General features: G+C 38.7%; 1 protein-coding gene across 4 annotated transcripts in view; it reads left to right on the forward strand.

The window, feature by feature from the left end:
- The window catches only part of uckl1b (uridine-cytidine kinase 1-like 1b), a 39,202-nt gene that overhangs the window by 13,681 nt on the left and 9,175 nt on the right, over positions 1-16,346 (forward strand). For 3 of the 4 annotated variants that reach the window (XM_027144824.2, XM_027144822.2, XM_027144821.2), the window contains exons 2-8: positions 6,228-6,421; positions 6,669-6,775; positions 11,032-11,202; positions 11,385-11,456; positions 12,267-12,456; positions 12,736-12,797; positions 16,079-16,098. In XM_027144824.2, the coding sequence (XP_027000625.1) occupies positions 6,228-6,421; positions 6,669-6,775; positions 11,032-11,202; positions 11,385-11,456; positions 12,267-12,456; positions 12,736-12,797; positions 16,079-16,098 (816 nt within the window). Of the gene's footprint in view, positions 1-6,227; positions 6,422-6,668; positions 6,776-11,031; positions 11,203-11,384; positions 11,457-12,266; positions 12,457-12,735; positions 12,798-14,727; positions 14,745-16,078; positions 16,099-16,346 lie in introns of all 4 variants that reach the window. The other variant, XM_027144823.2, reaches the window with a different exon arrangement.

A 16,346-nucleotide genomic window follows, 5' to 3' on the forward strand; every position in this document is an offset into this window, starting at 1 on the left:
AAAAGTGCTTGCCCCTAAACCTAATAATTGGTTGGGCCACCATTAGCAGCAGTTTTTGAGCACGAACCGCCTTTTTAAGGCGGTTCTGTCATGTTATAACAGTCTCTAATCAGTGCATAAATGTTTGCCAATACTTTATGCATGTTTCCTGGTGCAAAACAGACATTTTCTGGGCCACTTTGTGTAAGTTTATCAAACGTCCCTGTAAAAATAGAAATATCTGATATACATATTGTATAATAAGCCATTCGTTAACTACAGTACTAATTATATCAGTGAAAGTGGTTCAAAAGGTAGTAAGATGTGTCTGTCTGAAGAGGCAGTAATAGCTCTGAGACACTTTAAAAGTATTTTTCATCGATTTATCATCATGCCTATATAATGCACTTTATGCATAAATAATATTCTAACAGATTGTTTGTGTACAATGTACATATATACTATTTTTACATAAACTTTTTTGTTTTTCATAGAATATGTTTAGGGACATTTTAACTAGCTTTTTCAACCAGCAGTGTTGTTGCAAAGCAGGTTCAGTGTAGTGTAAAAACCATTAAACTGGCACCCCTCTTCATGGACAAAAAGGCCACATGATTGATAATGCACATTATTCAGATTTTACTGTGCATGCCAAAGTGTACTGGTGTCTAGGGAGGCTTTAGTGCCCATGTGACATTTTGTTGTTATTTTGGGGTCTCAATGTTCACTTATCTGTATGACATGTGGCAAACTTGTCTGTCTTGTGAAGTGAGTCAGTTAGCAACCTATTTGGGATTGTATATTTTTTGTTGTTTTTTTTTTCCTGATTAGTGATTGTGTGTAAATAATGAGTGATTTTCCCTATTTACTGGTCACAGTGTATCAGACAAAGTTTATGCTAAATAATGAACCATCATCACATACACAAGCCAACAGCAAGGACCTGGACTTCATAGCTCCCTTATGACATTTTTTTCCGGTCCTGGTGATACATTGGGCGTCTTCCTGCACAAACAGGAAGTGTGGAATATTTTCAGTATACACCATGTAGTGTGGCCCATATATGTTTATTTAGGTGTTACATTTCAAAGTAATATTCATATGAATGCCAAGACACAGGGTTTCTGAGCAAAACATTGAATAGAACATCACAGCATCTGCTGGCATGCCACCTTTCCATACTGGAATCTGGTGCCATCTCTTCACACACACCTGGCCATCCACATAATATTAACAAAAGCCATACAACAAGATGCAAACAACTCGCATCAGAAGGCCAAATGAGAACTTACAATTAATTACCGAGACTAGGCACAAAAGTTCTGGAAGCAATATTTACTTTTACCACAGTAATGAATAATACAATGAATTGAGATAGTGGACCCCAAACACCCTTAGTGGACCCTGGCAGACCCTGGGGTGGTGGTCCCTCTGTTTAAGAAGGGGGACCGGAGAGTGTGTTCCAGCTATAGGGGGATCACACTCCTTTGCCTCCCCGGAAAAGTCTATGCCAGAGTACTGGAGAGGAGAATTCAGCCGATAGTCGAACCTCGGATTCAGGAGGAACAATGTAGGTTTCGTCCTGGCCATGGAACACTGGACCATCTCTATACCCTCACCAGTTTGCTAGAGGGATCATGGGAGTTTGCCCAACCAGTCCTCATGTGCTTTGTGGATCTGGAGAAGGCATTCGACTGTGTCCCTTGTGGCGACCTGTGGGGGGTGATCTGGGAGTATGGGGTCCGGGGTCCTTTGCTAAGGGCTGTCTGGTTTCTATATGCCCGAAGCAGTAGTTTGGTTCACATTGCCGGTAGTAAGTCAGACTTGTTCCCAGTGCATGTTGGACTCCGGCATGTTGGACTCCGGCAGGGCTGCCCTTTGTCACCGGTCCTGTTCATTATTTATATGGACAGGATTTCTAGGTGCAGTCGAGGGCCGGAGGGAGTCGGTTTGATGTTGTCCTGTTGGCTTCCTCACATAAGGGCCTTCAGCGTGCACTGGGATGGTTTGCAGCCGAGTGTGAAGTGGCAGGGATGAGAATCAGCACCTCCAAATCCGAGGCCATGGTTCTCAGCCGGAAAAGGGTGGCGTGTCCCCTTCAGGTTGGTGGAGAGTTCTTGCCTCAAGTGGAGGAGTTTAAGTATCTTGGGGTCTTGTTCACAAGTGAGGGAAGGATGGAGCGGGAGTATCTTCTGCAGTGATGCAGTCGATATACCGGTCTGTTGTGGTGTAGAAATTCTCTATTTCAATTCAATTCAAGTTTATTTGTATAGCGCTTTTTACAATTGACATTGTCTCAAAGCAGCTTTACAGAACATAAACATAGAACAAAGGGTTATTATAAGAATAATAGAAAGATTAATAGAATACAAAATTCAGATTCAGATTAATATTAGATAGATTTAGTTCACAATGTGTATGTATATATCCCCAATTAGCAAGTCTGAGGTGACTCAGGCAGCAGTGGCAAGGAAAAACTCCCTTAGATGGTAAGGAAGAAACCTTGAGAGGAACCAGACTCAAGGGGAACCCATCCTCATATGGGTGACACTGGAGGATGTGATTATAAATATACAGTCTAACAAATTCACATCTTTTTAGTGTAGCAGAATCTAAGTGTAGCTGGTAGATCTCTGGATGCCTCAGGGTTTGCTGGGTCGGCCTCATCTCAGTGGTCCAAAATCTTCATCACACGGAAGACGATCAGGGCTGGTATAATTTCTGGATGCCTCGGGATGGGTAGAAGAGAGAAGCAATGGAGAGGGATTAACATATCTGCTGTTTATAAAATTTGCAATTCTGATATAATAGTGCACAGTATTGTGGGATGTATTATGTGTACGCCTGACTAAAGAGATGAGTTTTTAATCTACATTTAAACTGGGAAAGTGTGTCTGAGCCCCGAACACTAACAGGAAGACTATTCCAAAGTTTGGGAGCTAAATATGAAAACGCTCTACCACCTTTAGTAGACATTGATATTCTGGGAACTACCAGAAGTCCTGAGTTTTGTGATCTCAGAGAGCGTGAAGGATTGTAACATGTTAGAAGACTAGTTAGATATATGGGAGCTAAACCATTAAGAGCCTTGTATGTAAATAGCTGCAGTTTGTAATCAATTTTAAACCTTAACAGGTAGCCAGTGTAGAGATGATAAAATTGGGGTTACATGGTGATACTTTCTTGTCCTAGTGAGAACTCTAGCAGCTGCATTTTAGACTAACTGTAACCTATTTATTAAAGATGCAGGACAACCACCTAGTAATGCATTACAGTAGTCCAGTCTAGAGGTCATGAATGCATGAACTAGCTTCTCAGCATCAGATACAGACAGGATGTTTCTTAGCTAGGCAATATTTCTAAGGTGGAAGAAGGCTGTTTTTGTAGTATGGGTGATATGATTTTCAAAGGACAAGTTGCTGTCTAATACAACACCAGGGTCTTTCACTGTTGAGCTACTAGTAACAGTACATCCCTCTAAATGGAAGTTAACTTGTGAGAGCTTCTGTGAACTGGTTTTTGGACCTATAAGTAGTATTTCTGTCTTATCAGAGTTTAATAACAGAAAATTACAGCTCATCCAGTCTTTTATCTCTCTAACTCAGTAGTTAATTTGGACAATTCAGCTATTTCATCTGGTTTTGATGAGCTATATAACTGTGTATCGTCAGCATAACAATGGAAATTAATCCCATGTCTTCTAATGTTGTTCCCTAATGGAAGCATGTATATCGAGAAGAGCAGGGGTCCAAGGACTGATCCTTGTGGGACCCCGTAATTAACTGGCAATAAGCTGGAGGATTCACCATTTAATTCTACAAAATGGTATCGGTCTGACAAGTAGGATTTAAACCAACTTAAAGCCTGTCCATGAATACCTGTGTAAGCGATCTAGGAGAATGTTGTGATATAGTGTCGAATGCAGCACTAAGGTCAAGTAGAACTAATAGTGACACACAGTCTTGGTCCGAAGCTAAGAAGAAGTAATTTGTAACTTTAACAAGTGCTGTTTCTGTGCTATGATGGGGCCTGAAACCTGAAAAACTCTTCAAAGATATTGTTCTCCTGTAAGAAGGAGCTCAGTTGAACAGACACAACCTTTTCTAGTATTTTAGACATAAACGGAAGATGTAAAATAGGTCTGTAATTTGATAGTTCATTAGGATCCAAATTAGGTTTCTTAATGAGGGGCCTAATAACTGCCAACTTGAAAGATTTAGGGACGTAACCTAAAGATAGCGAGGAGTTAATAATTGTTAGGGATTAGCGCGGATCCGTTACGGATCAGCGCAGACTTGGTGCCATGTGCGTTTGTTGTTTGTTTGTGTCACGTGATTGCCCCGTCCACGTCTGCTCCTCCCTGGTCATCACACCTGTTTCCCTTTGTGTGTGATTGTCCGTGTCGCTATATATGTGAGCCGCGTTGCATTAGGCAGCGCGGCTTCATTGATTATAGTGTGTATTCCCTGTGTGTTGTGGTTTATGTTTGTCTTCCTATTGTATTAAACCCCTTTCATTTGAAGCTATCCTGCGTACGGGTCTGTCTCCAAGCCACCTCTGCCAGGGTCCCGACAATAATATTAAGAAGAGGCTCACCAGCTTTATATAACACTTCTTTTTGTAATTTAGTTGGGATGGGGTCTAGTGAACAAGTTGTTGATTTAGCTGTAGTAATAAGCTTATCTAACTCTTCATGTCCTGTACTTGTAAAGCACTGTAGCTGTGAGTGTAGCACTTTAGGTGAGACGGAGTCACAAGCTGCTCTCACATGTTGAACATCACCTATTTTGTTCGTGATGCTTTTAATTTTATCAGCGAAGAATCTCATAATATCCTCACAACTGAACTGTGATGAAATAGTGTGTTCACATTTCTGTTTTTTTGTTAATCTAGCCACTGTGCTAAATAAAAACCTGGGGTTGTTCTGGTTATTTTCTATGAGTTTGCTCAGGTGCTCAGAACTAAGAACTAAAATACTTAGCCAACAAACAAATGCGACCGGCGCGCGGCAAACAATTCAAACACAGGAAGTGACGGAGTGGGGGCGAGCCACTAGACTGAGCAGGTCGACCCCCCCACACACAATCACACATTGAAAAAAGACAGAATCAGGAGGAGAGAGAAAAGGGAGCTATTTACCACTCAATCATATGTTCCTACCCTCACCTATGGTCATGAGCTTTGGGTCATGACTGAAAGGACAAAATCCCGGATACATGCGGCCGAAATGAGTTTCCTCATCGAGAGGAGTCAGCTGAGGTGGGTCGGGCATCTGTTCCGGATGCCTCCTGGACACCTCCCTAAGGAGGTGTTCCGGGCATGTCCAACCCAACCGGGAGGAGGCCCTGGGGAAGACCTAGGACACGCTGGAGGGACTATGTCTCTCGGCTGTCCTGGGAACTCCTCGGTATTCCCCCGAAAGAGCTGGAGGAAGTGTCTGGGGAGAAGGATGGATTGACCCCAAACACACTGGCAACACAACAAACTAATTAACCAGGTAGAAAAAGTAGTTAACCCAATTCAGCATGCAAAATAAGCAGCACAAAGTGCAGTTATTGAAAAAAAGTGACATACAACCAAATACTAAGCCTTATGTAGTTCTGGTATTTATTTTTCTATTAATTTAGCTCATTTAAAAACATCACTGTCTGCCTCACAAAAAGCAGATATAAGTGTGATGGCAATATTATGGAGGTGAACATTGCTGATTCACAATTTGATATGTCACTGCACAGATGCAGCCCCAGTCCACCTGGTCAGGCCCTTTTCCAGTGTATCTAAAAGACAAGATAGGAGTGGTATAAACATGTCACTTCTTGGCTCTCATGGTCACCCCTCCTACAGGCACTTGTTGAAAAGGATGAAATACTAGCTGGACTGTAGACATTATCATCTTCAGGGTTTGCAAAATTGATGCAGTCTTTCCACAGTCTTTCCACTACATTCATTTTGCCATTGTAGGAGGCCACATCAAAAATCATCCCTGTGATGCAGTAGGGAAAGTTTTAGTGGAGGTAACAAAGGGGTTGCACAGCGCTACATCTATAAAATTGGGTGTATGTACACTGGCGGCATCGCTAGGCATTTGTCATGATTCAGAATGCTGTTCAAAATCCTGCTGCACCTCTCATACAACCGTCTCTTAAATTATTTTAATTTGAATGACAACTGTTTGACAAAAGTTCATTAAGAGAAAGAAATAGGAAGTGGTTGTAACAAGTTTGTCTGTCTTATCTTTGGCTTCATAGTGGGGGAGGTGAAGGCTCTCTGGACAGGCTTCTCCCATCTGTCAACACAGCACTTTCACCACGCAAACGTACCACCAGTCAGTGCAAATCAGAACCCCCGTTGCTTCGCACAAGCAAACGAACGATCTACACAGCTGGTCGTCCACCCTGGTACAATGAACATGGCACACAGTCCAAAGAAGCATTTGTTATTGGTGAGTAGTTTTAAGACTGTGGTTGTGTACTAGATTTGTCTGAATCAGATGTAGAAATGAAAGTGTAAAATTAATAAATAAGATATGCTTAGGATCTAATACATTCTCAAGCAGTCTCTCTCTTCAACATGTACAGTTACTCTAAAATTCCAATATCTTAGTTTTTTATTTATCCTTATCTTATGATTAAATTAAGAACGTCAGAGTTCAACAAATTTGTTGAACTTTCATCTGAATCTGCCCACAGGTCTTTGCGGAGGAAGTGCTTCTGGTAAAACAACAGTAGCCCGGAAGATAATTGAAGCTTTGGATGTTCCATGGGTTGTGCTCCTGGCAATGGATTCCTTTTACAAAGTGAGATATTGTGGTGTTAAGGCTCTATTGCATCTATTCATATAAAATATTGTAGCATGTATTCTTGGCTAATAGTTAATCTTGACTACAATTGTTTAGAAATATACACTTATAACTATAAACATCCATAGCTACATACATGTGTATATCTGTAACACCCAGGAAAAGGCTCTTGAATCAGTACTGCACATCATTCAATATGTTCAAATGACTATATACTAAAGCAATTCATCATACAGTACTGCTTAAACATATCATAAAATGTAAATACACATTTAAAATTAATCAAGCATGCACTCTCCTCTAAAAAAAATGCATGTTCTAAGAATGCTGTTTTTCATTTTATAATAATCTAGCACTATCGTTCTGGTACTTGTGTAATGTTTAATGTTTTAATTGGTTGAAGACAGAAACCTAAAACACCAAAGTAAGAAATTGCTCATATTTGCTGTCTTATTAAGCTTATTTTATTAAGACTTATTATATCAAGGTACCAACAAAGTTTAATTCTGTTTATTTTACACCCCTTTTATATGTCCATAACTATACAAACATGCATCTAAATATAAAATGTGAACATTAGAAAAAGAAGAGGCAGATTTTTCCTGACTTTATCTATCCAGATTATGTGAGCCTGTACTCACTATAGCCTTAGATTTCTGTTCTTGGCTGACAATAGTGGGATTTGTAAGAAAATAAAAGGATGAGGGTGAAGATCTTAATGAAGTCGTATGTGCCAACATAGCAGTGATAAAATACATGAAGACCTTTGGGTTCATTGGAGTCAAGAAGAACCCAGGACAAATCCTGCTCAAGCATTTTATAGTTTTTCCTCTTTGTAGTTTAAGTGAGGTTTTGCTTTGATTGTGTATTGAGTGTAAAAATGAGTGTCTCCCAAATGGCTGGGTCACACATTGTTGTCTAGCCGGATGTCTTAAACGTCAATCATGGTCACGTACACCTTGGCTTAATGTTACCGTTTTTTTTGCTGTTTTTTTTTTCTTCTGACATACGGCTAAGTATGGTGACCCATACTTATAATTTGTTCTCTGCGTTTAACCCATCCAAAGTGTGCACACACAGCAGTGAACACACACACACCGTGAACACGCACCCGGAGCAGTGGGCAGCCATTTATGCTGCGGCACCTGGGGAGCAGTTGGGGGGGGTTTGGTGCCTTGCTCAAGGGCACCTCAGTCATGGCCGGCCCGAGACTCGAATCCACAACCTTAGGGTTAGGAGACAGACTCTCTAACCATTAGGCCACGACTTCCCCCCATGCTTCCTTATCATGCAAATTATCAATTTAAATGGTAATCGCGGCCATGTATACCCTTTTTAATTTAATCAAATTTATTCATTTAGAGTTCTAAACGTATTATGATTCTTAAGCCTTTTTAGGAATGAGCTCTTTCCGATATGTAACTTAGAAGTGGAATCTGGGTACAATTTGTAATTTCTTACAAACTCCAACAGTCTTCTTCTGTTAAAGCCCATTATCCTTAAAAAGAAAGTTTAGAGTAACAAGCTTGAACATAAGCTGCAGCATAACAATGTGAAGGAAGTGTGGGGTGGAATGAGGAGAGTATTTTGTACAGTACTAGCAAGCCATTTGTTTTTGTTTTGTTTTTTCCTTTAACTGTTTTGACTCCCAGATGCCAATCCAGAGGTCCATTAATAATTGCCCCATTTAATCAGACCCAGTCTACTGAAGCTCTGTACAAGTCAGTTACATTGCATGCCACAGCTCTTTTCCTAATAGTATAGAAATTGCTCCAACTCTGGATGACTTCGGGACAGAGCAGGCTTTTCGTTCTATACTCTTGAGTCTTTAAAAGTGTGTAGCAGGTTTATTCTATCAGTTTCTTGTTGCCAGAGTTCTTTCCTGTGGTGTCATATGCTTACTGTCAGAACAAAAGCCAGTTCCATTTCAGGGCTGACTTTTTGGAAACTGTTAAAGAGAAGAGTACAGAAGCATTACCCAGTGAAATGTATAGATAAGACCACCTGTCTAAGATTTTGCAGATCCCTGTATACTTGGAAGGTGGTACATGTCAAAATAACTTCTACATGACCATGCACATGACTGCTTCTGCTAGCTTTCCTTCTTTCCATAACGCATCTTGCTGCCATCTTTTCCACTGGCAAGAAATAGGCATGCATTAGGCCATCCACATGATATAAAAGAAAATGCGATTCATCAGACTAGACACCATCCTCAACTGCTCCGTGGTTCATTTATGATGCTCACATGCCCAAGTTAGGTGCTTTTGGGTATGGACAACATGAGCGCTCTGATGTACTGTGTGTTGTAACAGAAGTATTGTGATGCTTTGGGTAATAGTCTGCTGGGAAACAAACAACTGTGTAGGCAGAATAAAACTGGGTGAGGAACAGCCATGGTCTACTAACATGGTGAGATTGTCAAAGACCATTTACTTAAAAAAAAAAAAAAAAGAAAAAAAAAACACAATAGCAATTCTGAGCACAGCAACAAGGTTACCTTCCTGCATTAGCATGGTCTCTCAAATGCAGATATTTCAAGTCAACCATGTGTTTCCAGATATGTTGCCCAAGCTCTTCTTCAGAGTCACAAACATATAGGTGTTGAGGACCATACACACACTGCTTGGCCAAGGAAACCTAATGGAGCAGATGAAAGATGCATCATACTAATGTTCCCTTGTAAAGAAGATGAAAGGTGTCCTTTGCTGCCATCAGCTCAGACCTGTCAGACTCTAGTGAGCCCCTGTTATACCTATCTACAGTCCCGGGAAATTAGATTAGATTCAAGTTTATTATTACACTTGTACATGTACAAGGCAACAAAAGTGCAATAAGCAGCAAGTTCAGGATGTACAGTATATACAGTATGATTACAGTATTTATAGTATGAACAGGATAATGTACAGATTAATATGCTATGGATATATAGCTATGGATATACAAGATATAAAGGTTGGGTGCTATGATCCATGACATACAGGGGTGTGTGGTCACTGAGAGGCAGAGTTCAGTAACGTGACAGCTCTTTGGAAAAAGCTGTTCCTCAGTACTGGTTTTTTCCTGAGGCTCCTTAAGTGCCTCCAGGAGAGAAGGGGACAGTCAATATATGGTAAGGAGGAGAGGAGTCTTAAAGAATGCTATGATTTCAACGCAGACAGCGTTTTCTTTGGACGTTTTCAATAGCTGGAGGTAAAATTCCTGTGATGTGCTGGGCGGTTTTCTCTAAGTGTTGCAGTGCCTTGAGGTTTGCAACTGTGCAGATCCCATACCAGACTGTGACACAGTTGATCAGGAGGCTCACAGTCACACGGAGATAAAAGGATAGCTGAATACAGGCGAGGTTTCTTCAGTGTCCTAATTAAGAAAAGGTGCTGGTGAACTTTCTTGACCAGACTGGATGTGTTTGTGGTCTGATATGTGGATACCCGGGAAGCTGGAGACACGTTCAACTGGCAGCTCGTTGATGTGGTGGGGGCATGTGTGCCTCTTCTCTCTCGCCTAAAGTCCATGATGAGCTCCATTGTTTTGCTGGTGTTAAGGAGAAGGTTTTTGTCGGCACACGACGCGGCCTGCTGTATCTCTTCCCTTGATTATGGAATTAGATCCATGCACAGGCCTGCATTCGTGAGTGAAGAGGGAATCGAGGAATGGGCTCAGTACACAGCCCTGTGGTGGCAGAGCAGATGTGGACTGACCTGACATGCTGTGGTCTTGCTACATCCAATGTCTTATGAGAAGTGTTTTTCATGGAAGACATCAGGCTAAAAAGCACAAAAACTGATATAGAAAACAATGCCAGCATGTGCTCTGGACTGATGGAAAATTAACAAATTTTGTTTAGCTTGCCAAAGGGCTACAGAGCAGTACATGGATGAGTGTCTGCAGGCAACAGTGAAGCATGGTAGACGTTCCATACAAGTTTGGGGCTGCATCTCTTTTTTTTAAAGTGCAGCTGCACAATGTCTCTAGAATGCTTTGCACTCTGTTTTGAAACTTAATTTGAGCCCTTTTGTTTTAAGGGGTAGCTATTATGTTGTTCTAATAATGTAATGAGAGAGTGTGTATAGGAAAATATAGGCCTTAACCAGTTAGATGTCTTAACTCACTTATACGTGTTTTTTTTTTTATATATGATCTTATTTAAAGTTTAGAATTACTGACACACTGACTGAAGTCATAAACCATGAATTCAATTGGTATTTAATTAATTTCTTCTGTGTCCTGATCGTATTGTTTTGTGATCTGATTAGGTCCTTTCAGATGAAGAGCAGTTGCTGGCTGCAAGCAATGACTATAACTTTGACCACCCAGATGCATTTGACTTTGACCTGCTTGTCTACACACTCCAGAAACTTAAACGTGGCAAGAGTGTGAAGATCCCAGTGTATGACTTCACCACACATGGCCGTCAGAAAGAGTGGGTAAGTACATCATACCCACATTTTTCTGTTTATTTCTATAAATAGCATGCTATCCTTAACCATGTCTCAGAGCTTACCTGTATTTTTTTTCTTCTTATCTAATTATTTCATGTAACTGAAATGAATTTTCTAATAACACACTGACACTATTCACTGTGCTGTAATTTTTTTACTTTTTCTAGAAAACTGTGTATGGTGCCAGTGTTATTATATTTGAAGGGATCATGTCCTTTGCAGATAAGGAGTTGTTGAAGGTATGTCACAGAATTATTTTATTTGTTAAGTATAGGTTGTTGCATATAGAATAAAACAGCACATTCAACCAAAAAATACAGTACAGTGCAATACAAAAGTGTGGTGTGACTACCTTTATCAAAGCAGAATGTTTGGCAGTTTGGTGTTTTGAAGTGTCTTCATGTGTCTACATCATGACAAGAAGAAAGACCTCAGAGAACCAATTGTTGCTTGTTATCAATCTGAGAAAGGTTTGCTAACGTCTCCAAACAATTAGAAATTATAATTATTATTATAATAATAATTATTCTATTAAGTATTCTATATGAATGGAGAGCCAGCAGGATAGTTGCCAATTTTCCCCGGAGTGGGGGTCTGCACAAAGGTCAATCTGTTAAATACTCAGCAATATAAAGAAAACCCCAAGAGTTATACCATGTGACATTAAGGCCTTTTAGCGCATAAACTTTTTGTTAATGAGAGCATGATCAGAAAAAGCTTTGTACTTTTCTTTTTCTCGTATGACTGCATAAAATAAATATAGGTCATACCCCCTTGCCCAACATCATTGCCTAAATTATAGCTTTTGTAACTGAATGGGTATAATTTGTTCGAAAATCTAGTAGAATCCTAAAAGTGTGGTAATTATTAGAACCAAAATGTTTGGAAGCCTCAACCAGCACTTATGGCTGTGTTTGGTTAGGTTGTCACATATTTTTGCCCATATAGTGTAAATCCAGTGCATCATATGCTTATGGTTGGTTGACCAAAAGTGAATAAATATATATTTTTGTAAGTGCCTTATTGTACTATGCATTTTTATGTTCCAGTTGTTGGACATGAAAATATTTGTGGATACCGATTCTGACATACGGCTAGTACGGAGGCTTAGGAGGGACATCTCCGAGAGAGGCAGAGAAATTGAAGGAGTTATAAAACAGTACAACAAATTTGTAAAGCCTGCCTTTGAACAATATATAGAACCAACCATGAGACTAGCAGATATTGTTGTGCCTCGAGGTGAGTGCTCAAGGTTTATCACCGTTCAGATTTGTAGAAATTACATAAAAATGCAAGTTAAAATGTGAATTTGGATCTTATTTGATTGAAATTGTAAGAGAAGTTATATCAGGAAACTCAGCTTTATGCACATTTTCAAAACTTTCATAACATTTCTAACTTGCTATACAACTTGTATTAATATATTACTTGTATTATATATACAGTATATATTGAACAAAAAAGTAAACACACCACTAAATCACAAACACACTGATTATGTATATTTTCTCTTCTTAGGGGGTGGGAACATGGTGGCTATTGATCTGATTGTTCAGCATGTCCACAGTCAGCTGGAAGAGGTAAGACTAAATGCCAGTCAGATAGTCGACCATTGTAGTAATCTAGGCAGCCTTTTCCCCCCACCAAGTTCACTAGACTTAAAAATACACAATGAAATTGTGTAATTTGAATCATAATCATAGTTCTGTGGCTGGATTAAAATTGCACCAAATGGTATTACATATGTAGTATTTTTAATTCATCTTCCAAAATCACTTTGTAAACTGTTAAGGGTTATAAAATGGAACCCTTTCTCTGAGATTAACTGAAACTTATGATTGAACATGGAGTCTCTGGGCTGTGATGCTGCCCACTGCAATATTTTTCTGCCTTATAGTATTTTGTTTAAATGTATTAATTTTTATAAAATAATAGTTTTGTATAAAAGTTTATGTACAAAGCTCGACATAAAAAACTGCTTTCCTGATGTTTTTAACATCTAATTTTTTTATTAAATTTTCACTCTGTGCCCTTTTTTGTTGGAAAACAAAACGTGTCTCAGTAAGGTGTCTGCCACCTTGTACAGGAAGAATGAAACACATTGTTTCTAAAAGACAATGTCTCATTTTATTTAAAATTAACATATATTTGCATCTAGACAAAGAGAATAGCTTTATTTGTATGCTTGGCACACAAACATAGTCTTCCCACAATATATATATATGTGATCAGGCATAACATTATGACCACCTTCCTAGTATTGTGTTCTCCTTATGCTGCCAAAACAGCCCTGACCTGTTGAGGCATGGTCTTTACTAGACTCATGACAGTGTGCTCTGGTACAGTATCTGGAACTACATGTTATATGGGTTGAGATCTGCTGACACCAAAACCCATGTCAGTAGTGATTGATATTGTATTCAGACCCCTATAAAGACCAATTAATTTGTTTTTGCAGTATTCTGAAGACATTGGGTTTGGAATCAAAAGATGAATATGCAGCTTTCATTTTCAGATATTTACATCTAGATATGTAAAATAACTATTTTGTCTCTTGTAGCAGATCACCTAATTTTTACTAAAGGGAAAAGTATTGGAACAGATAGTATTAACTATTAAGTCTGACATAACAAATTATGTTGCATTTCTTTATTGTGATACTTTAAAAAGCTTATACAACAGCTTCTTTTCAGTTATAGTTTCTCAATTTAGTCTCCTCTTCAGGAGGTGGAATGCATGTTCAATTAAATAAAGGTCTTCTGATTATTAATGCTTATTAGTGGTTTGCATCTTGTGATATGCCCTCTATATATATCTACTACATTAGCTACATTATCGATTTTCTCAATAGACAGTTCTCTGGTCTTGGCTTATCCTTTTTAACAAAAAAATGGTCTTTGCACTAGAATCCCAGACCTCTATAAAAGAGTAGGCATTCTGAGCTATTAATTGCTTACACAGGATAAAAGAAACTCCTGTCAGTATTCCTGTTAAAGGGGTTTCAAACAAAGCTGGTGTGATGTAAATTATTTAACACATTGAGAAGTAAATATCAGTAAATCAAAGCAGAAATTCAGATTTATTAGCCTTGATTTATTAGCCTTTATTTTTCTAATACTTTAATACTACCACATGGGAATGTAAGTACAGTTAGCAGTTATACTCATTGTAGTGCATTTAATTTACATATTGTTGGTGAAGCTTACAAAACAGATAAAGCTTTTGTCAGGCAGTGATACAACAACCAGAAATAAGTTCATCCACATTTATTTTAAAGTGAAGTTAACTAGATGCATTTCGAGTCTGGTAGCATTAACAACAAAGTAAGCTGTAAATGTAATGGTTATAATTGTGATTATTAGGATGTTTGGTGGGATTTTTGTTTTTGACACTTTTTTGGCTTTGCCTGTTCACTGCACCCGACATGTGTTCTTTCTCTCTCTCCCACTGATCTCCTCCTCTATATCTCTATCCCTCTGTCTATGCCTCTTCCCCTCATCGGGGATGCAGCGTGAGCTCAGTGTCAGGTAGAGTAGCACCAAACTTCATTCTCAGAGCAATTGCCTTAGCAGCCTAAGGTTCCCCAGTATTGCTGTTCTGAAATCAGCTCATCCATTCAAAAACGGCAGTAAAAGCAATTGTTAGGCATGCTTTACAAAAGCCATTTCTGTTCAGTATTATTCTAAAAAAATTGAAGCAAAACCTTTAGCTGTAACATGAGAGTGTCTTAACGGATCCATTGTTCTGATTTCAGTAATTCTTAATCAGAATAAGGATCATGTATTGGTATTTGAATGCAGGTAATTCCTTGTGCGGCTGTCTATTTTGTCTGTTTAGTTTATATCTGCTATTTTTAGGTTGCATCAGTGTAATTAATATTTGGTTAGAGTTTCATAGGTATAAGATATACAGATGAGATTTCTTTGAAGAAATGAAAAGAAGAAAAGAAGTTAAATGAATATAAAGTTTAAGCATGAAATTTTAATTAACCATTAACAAAACTGGCTTCAGACCAGCAGCAAGGGGAAAACCTCTGTTCACATTTATTAGCAATTTGTATCTGCTCACTTACTTCTGAGAATGCTGCACCCATACCGTTGAACCAAGAGAGGGTGCTGTTTGTTTATAAAAATTATTTCAATATGTGGATTAATACATCCCTGACACCTTTACTAGTGTAAATCTCTCAAAATACAATCAGTCAAAATACATGAGAATATAACCGCTCCCAAACTGAATTTTCATTGTTACGGTCAATGTGTACAGCATTCAGAAGCAAGTTCAGTGGAGACATTAGTCTCTTTCTGCATTACTGTTTTGAAAGAGACACTCGTCTTCTTACGCTTGTCCCCTCCCAACCTTTTTGTCTTACTGTCACTGTCTCTCGCTTTATTTTAATCTACTTTGCCTTTGCATATATTTGAAGAGCTTGCCCACAAAATTTTTTTCTTTACCTACTACAAAGATTTGAGTTTTTCCATTGGGCAAGCATAAAGAGAGTTAGAGAGGAAGTACAGCTTGTATTTTATATGCCACAGGATGTATAAGAAATTTGAATTGCTGCACTCTGTTGTCAGTGACATTCAGAGTTAGAGAGTGACAGTACCAGAAACACTGTACAGTTTTTCACAGACACATCCAGCACAGAGCTTAAAACAAAAACATACAGTATTGATCATGCCTAATCAGTGCCTGCCAGAGCATATTGATCAATTTCAAGTCACACTTCTGACTCCTCCTCTCCTAAATTTCTTTCATCCCTTTATCATCTTTTGAAGAATGTGTGATGCTTATATTTTCTTTTTCCTCTCTACTTGTTGTCATTTCTGTTTTTGTTTTGTTTGTTGTTCTCCATCATTAGAGGAAACTCCGCTGGGATATGTGAGATTTGCATGTTATTTTTATTTATCATCGCTTTTAATTATTATAGTGAAAGCATATCTGCAGCCAGAAATGTGATTTTGATATGGTCAAGTCAAATGCTGCAAGTTGTATATAACTGGATGTCTGCTTTCTTAAACAGTTTCATATGACAAAAAGTAGGATGAATTCAGATATACTGGGACACATTGAGTTTTCACATTGTTTTATTAATGGCAAGAGAGTATAGAAAAATACATATTATGATG

Source organism: Tachysurus fulvidraco, chromosome 23 (genome assembly GCF_022655615.1).
Source record: "Tachysurus fulvidraco isolate hzauxx_2018 chromosome 23, HZAU_PFXX_2.0, whole genome shotgun sequence".
Classification (NCBI taxonomy): Eukaryota; Metazoa; Chordata; class Actinopteri; order Siluriformes; family Bagridae; genus Tachysurus; species Tachysurus fulvidraco.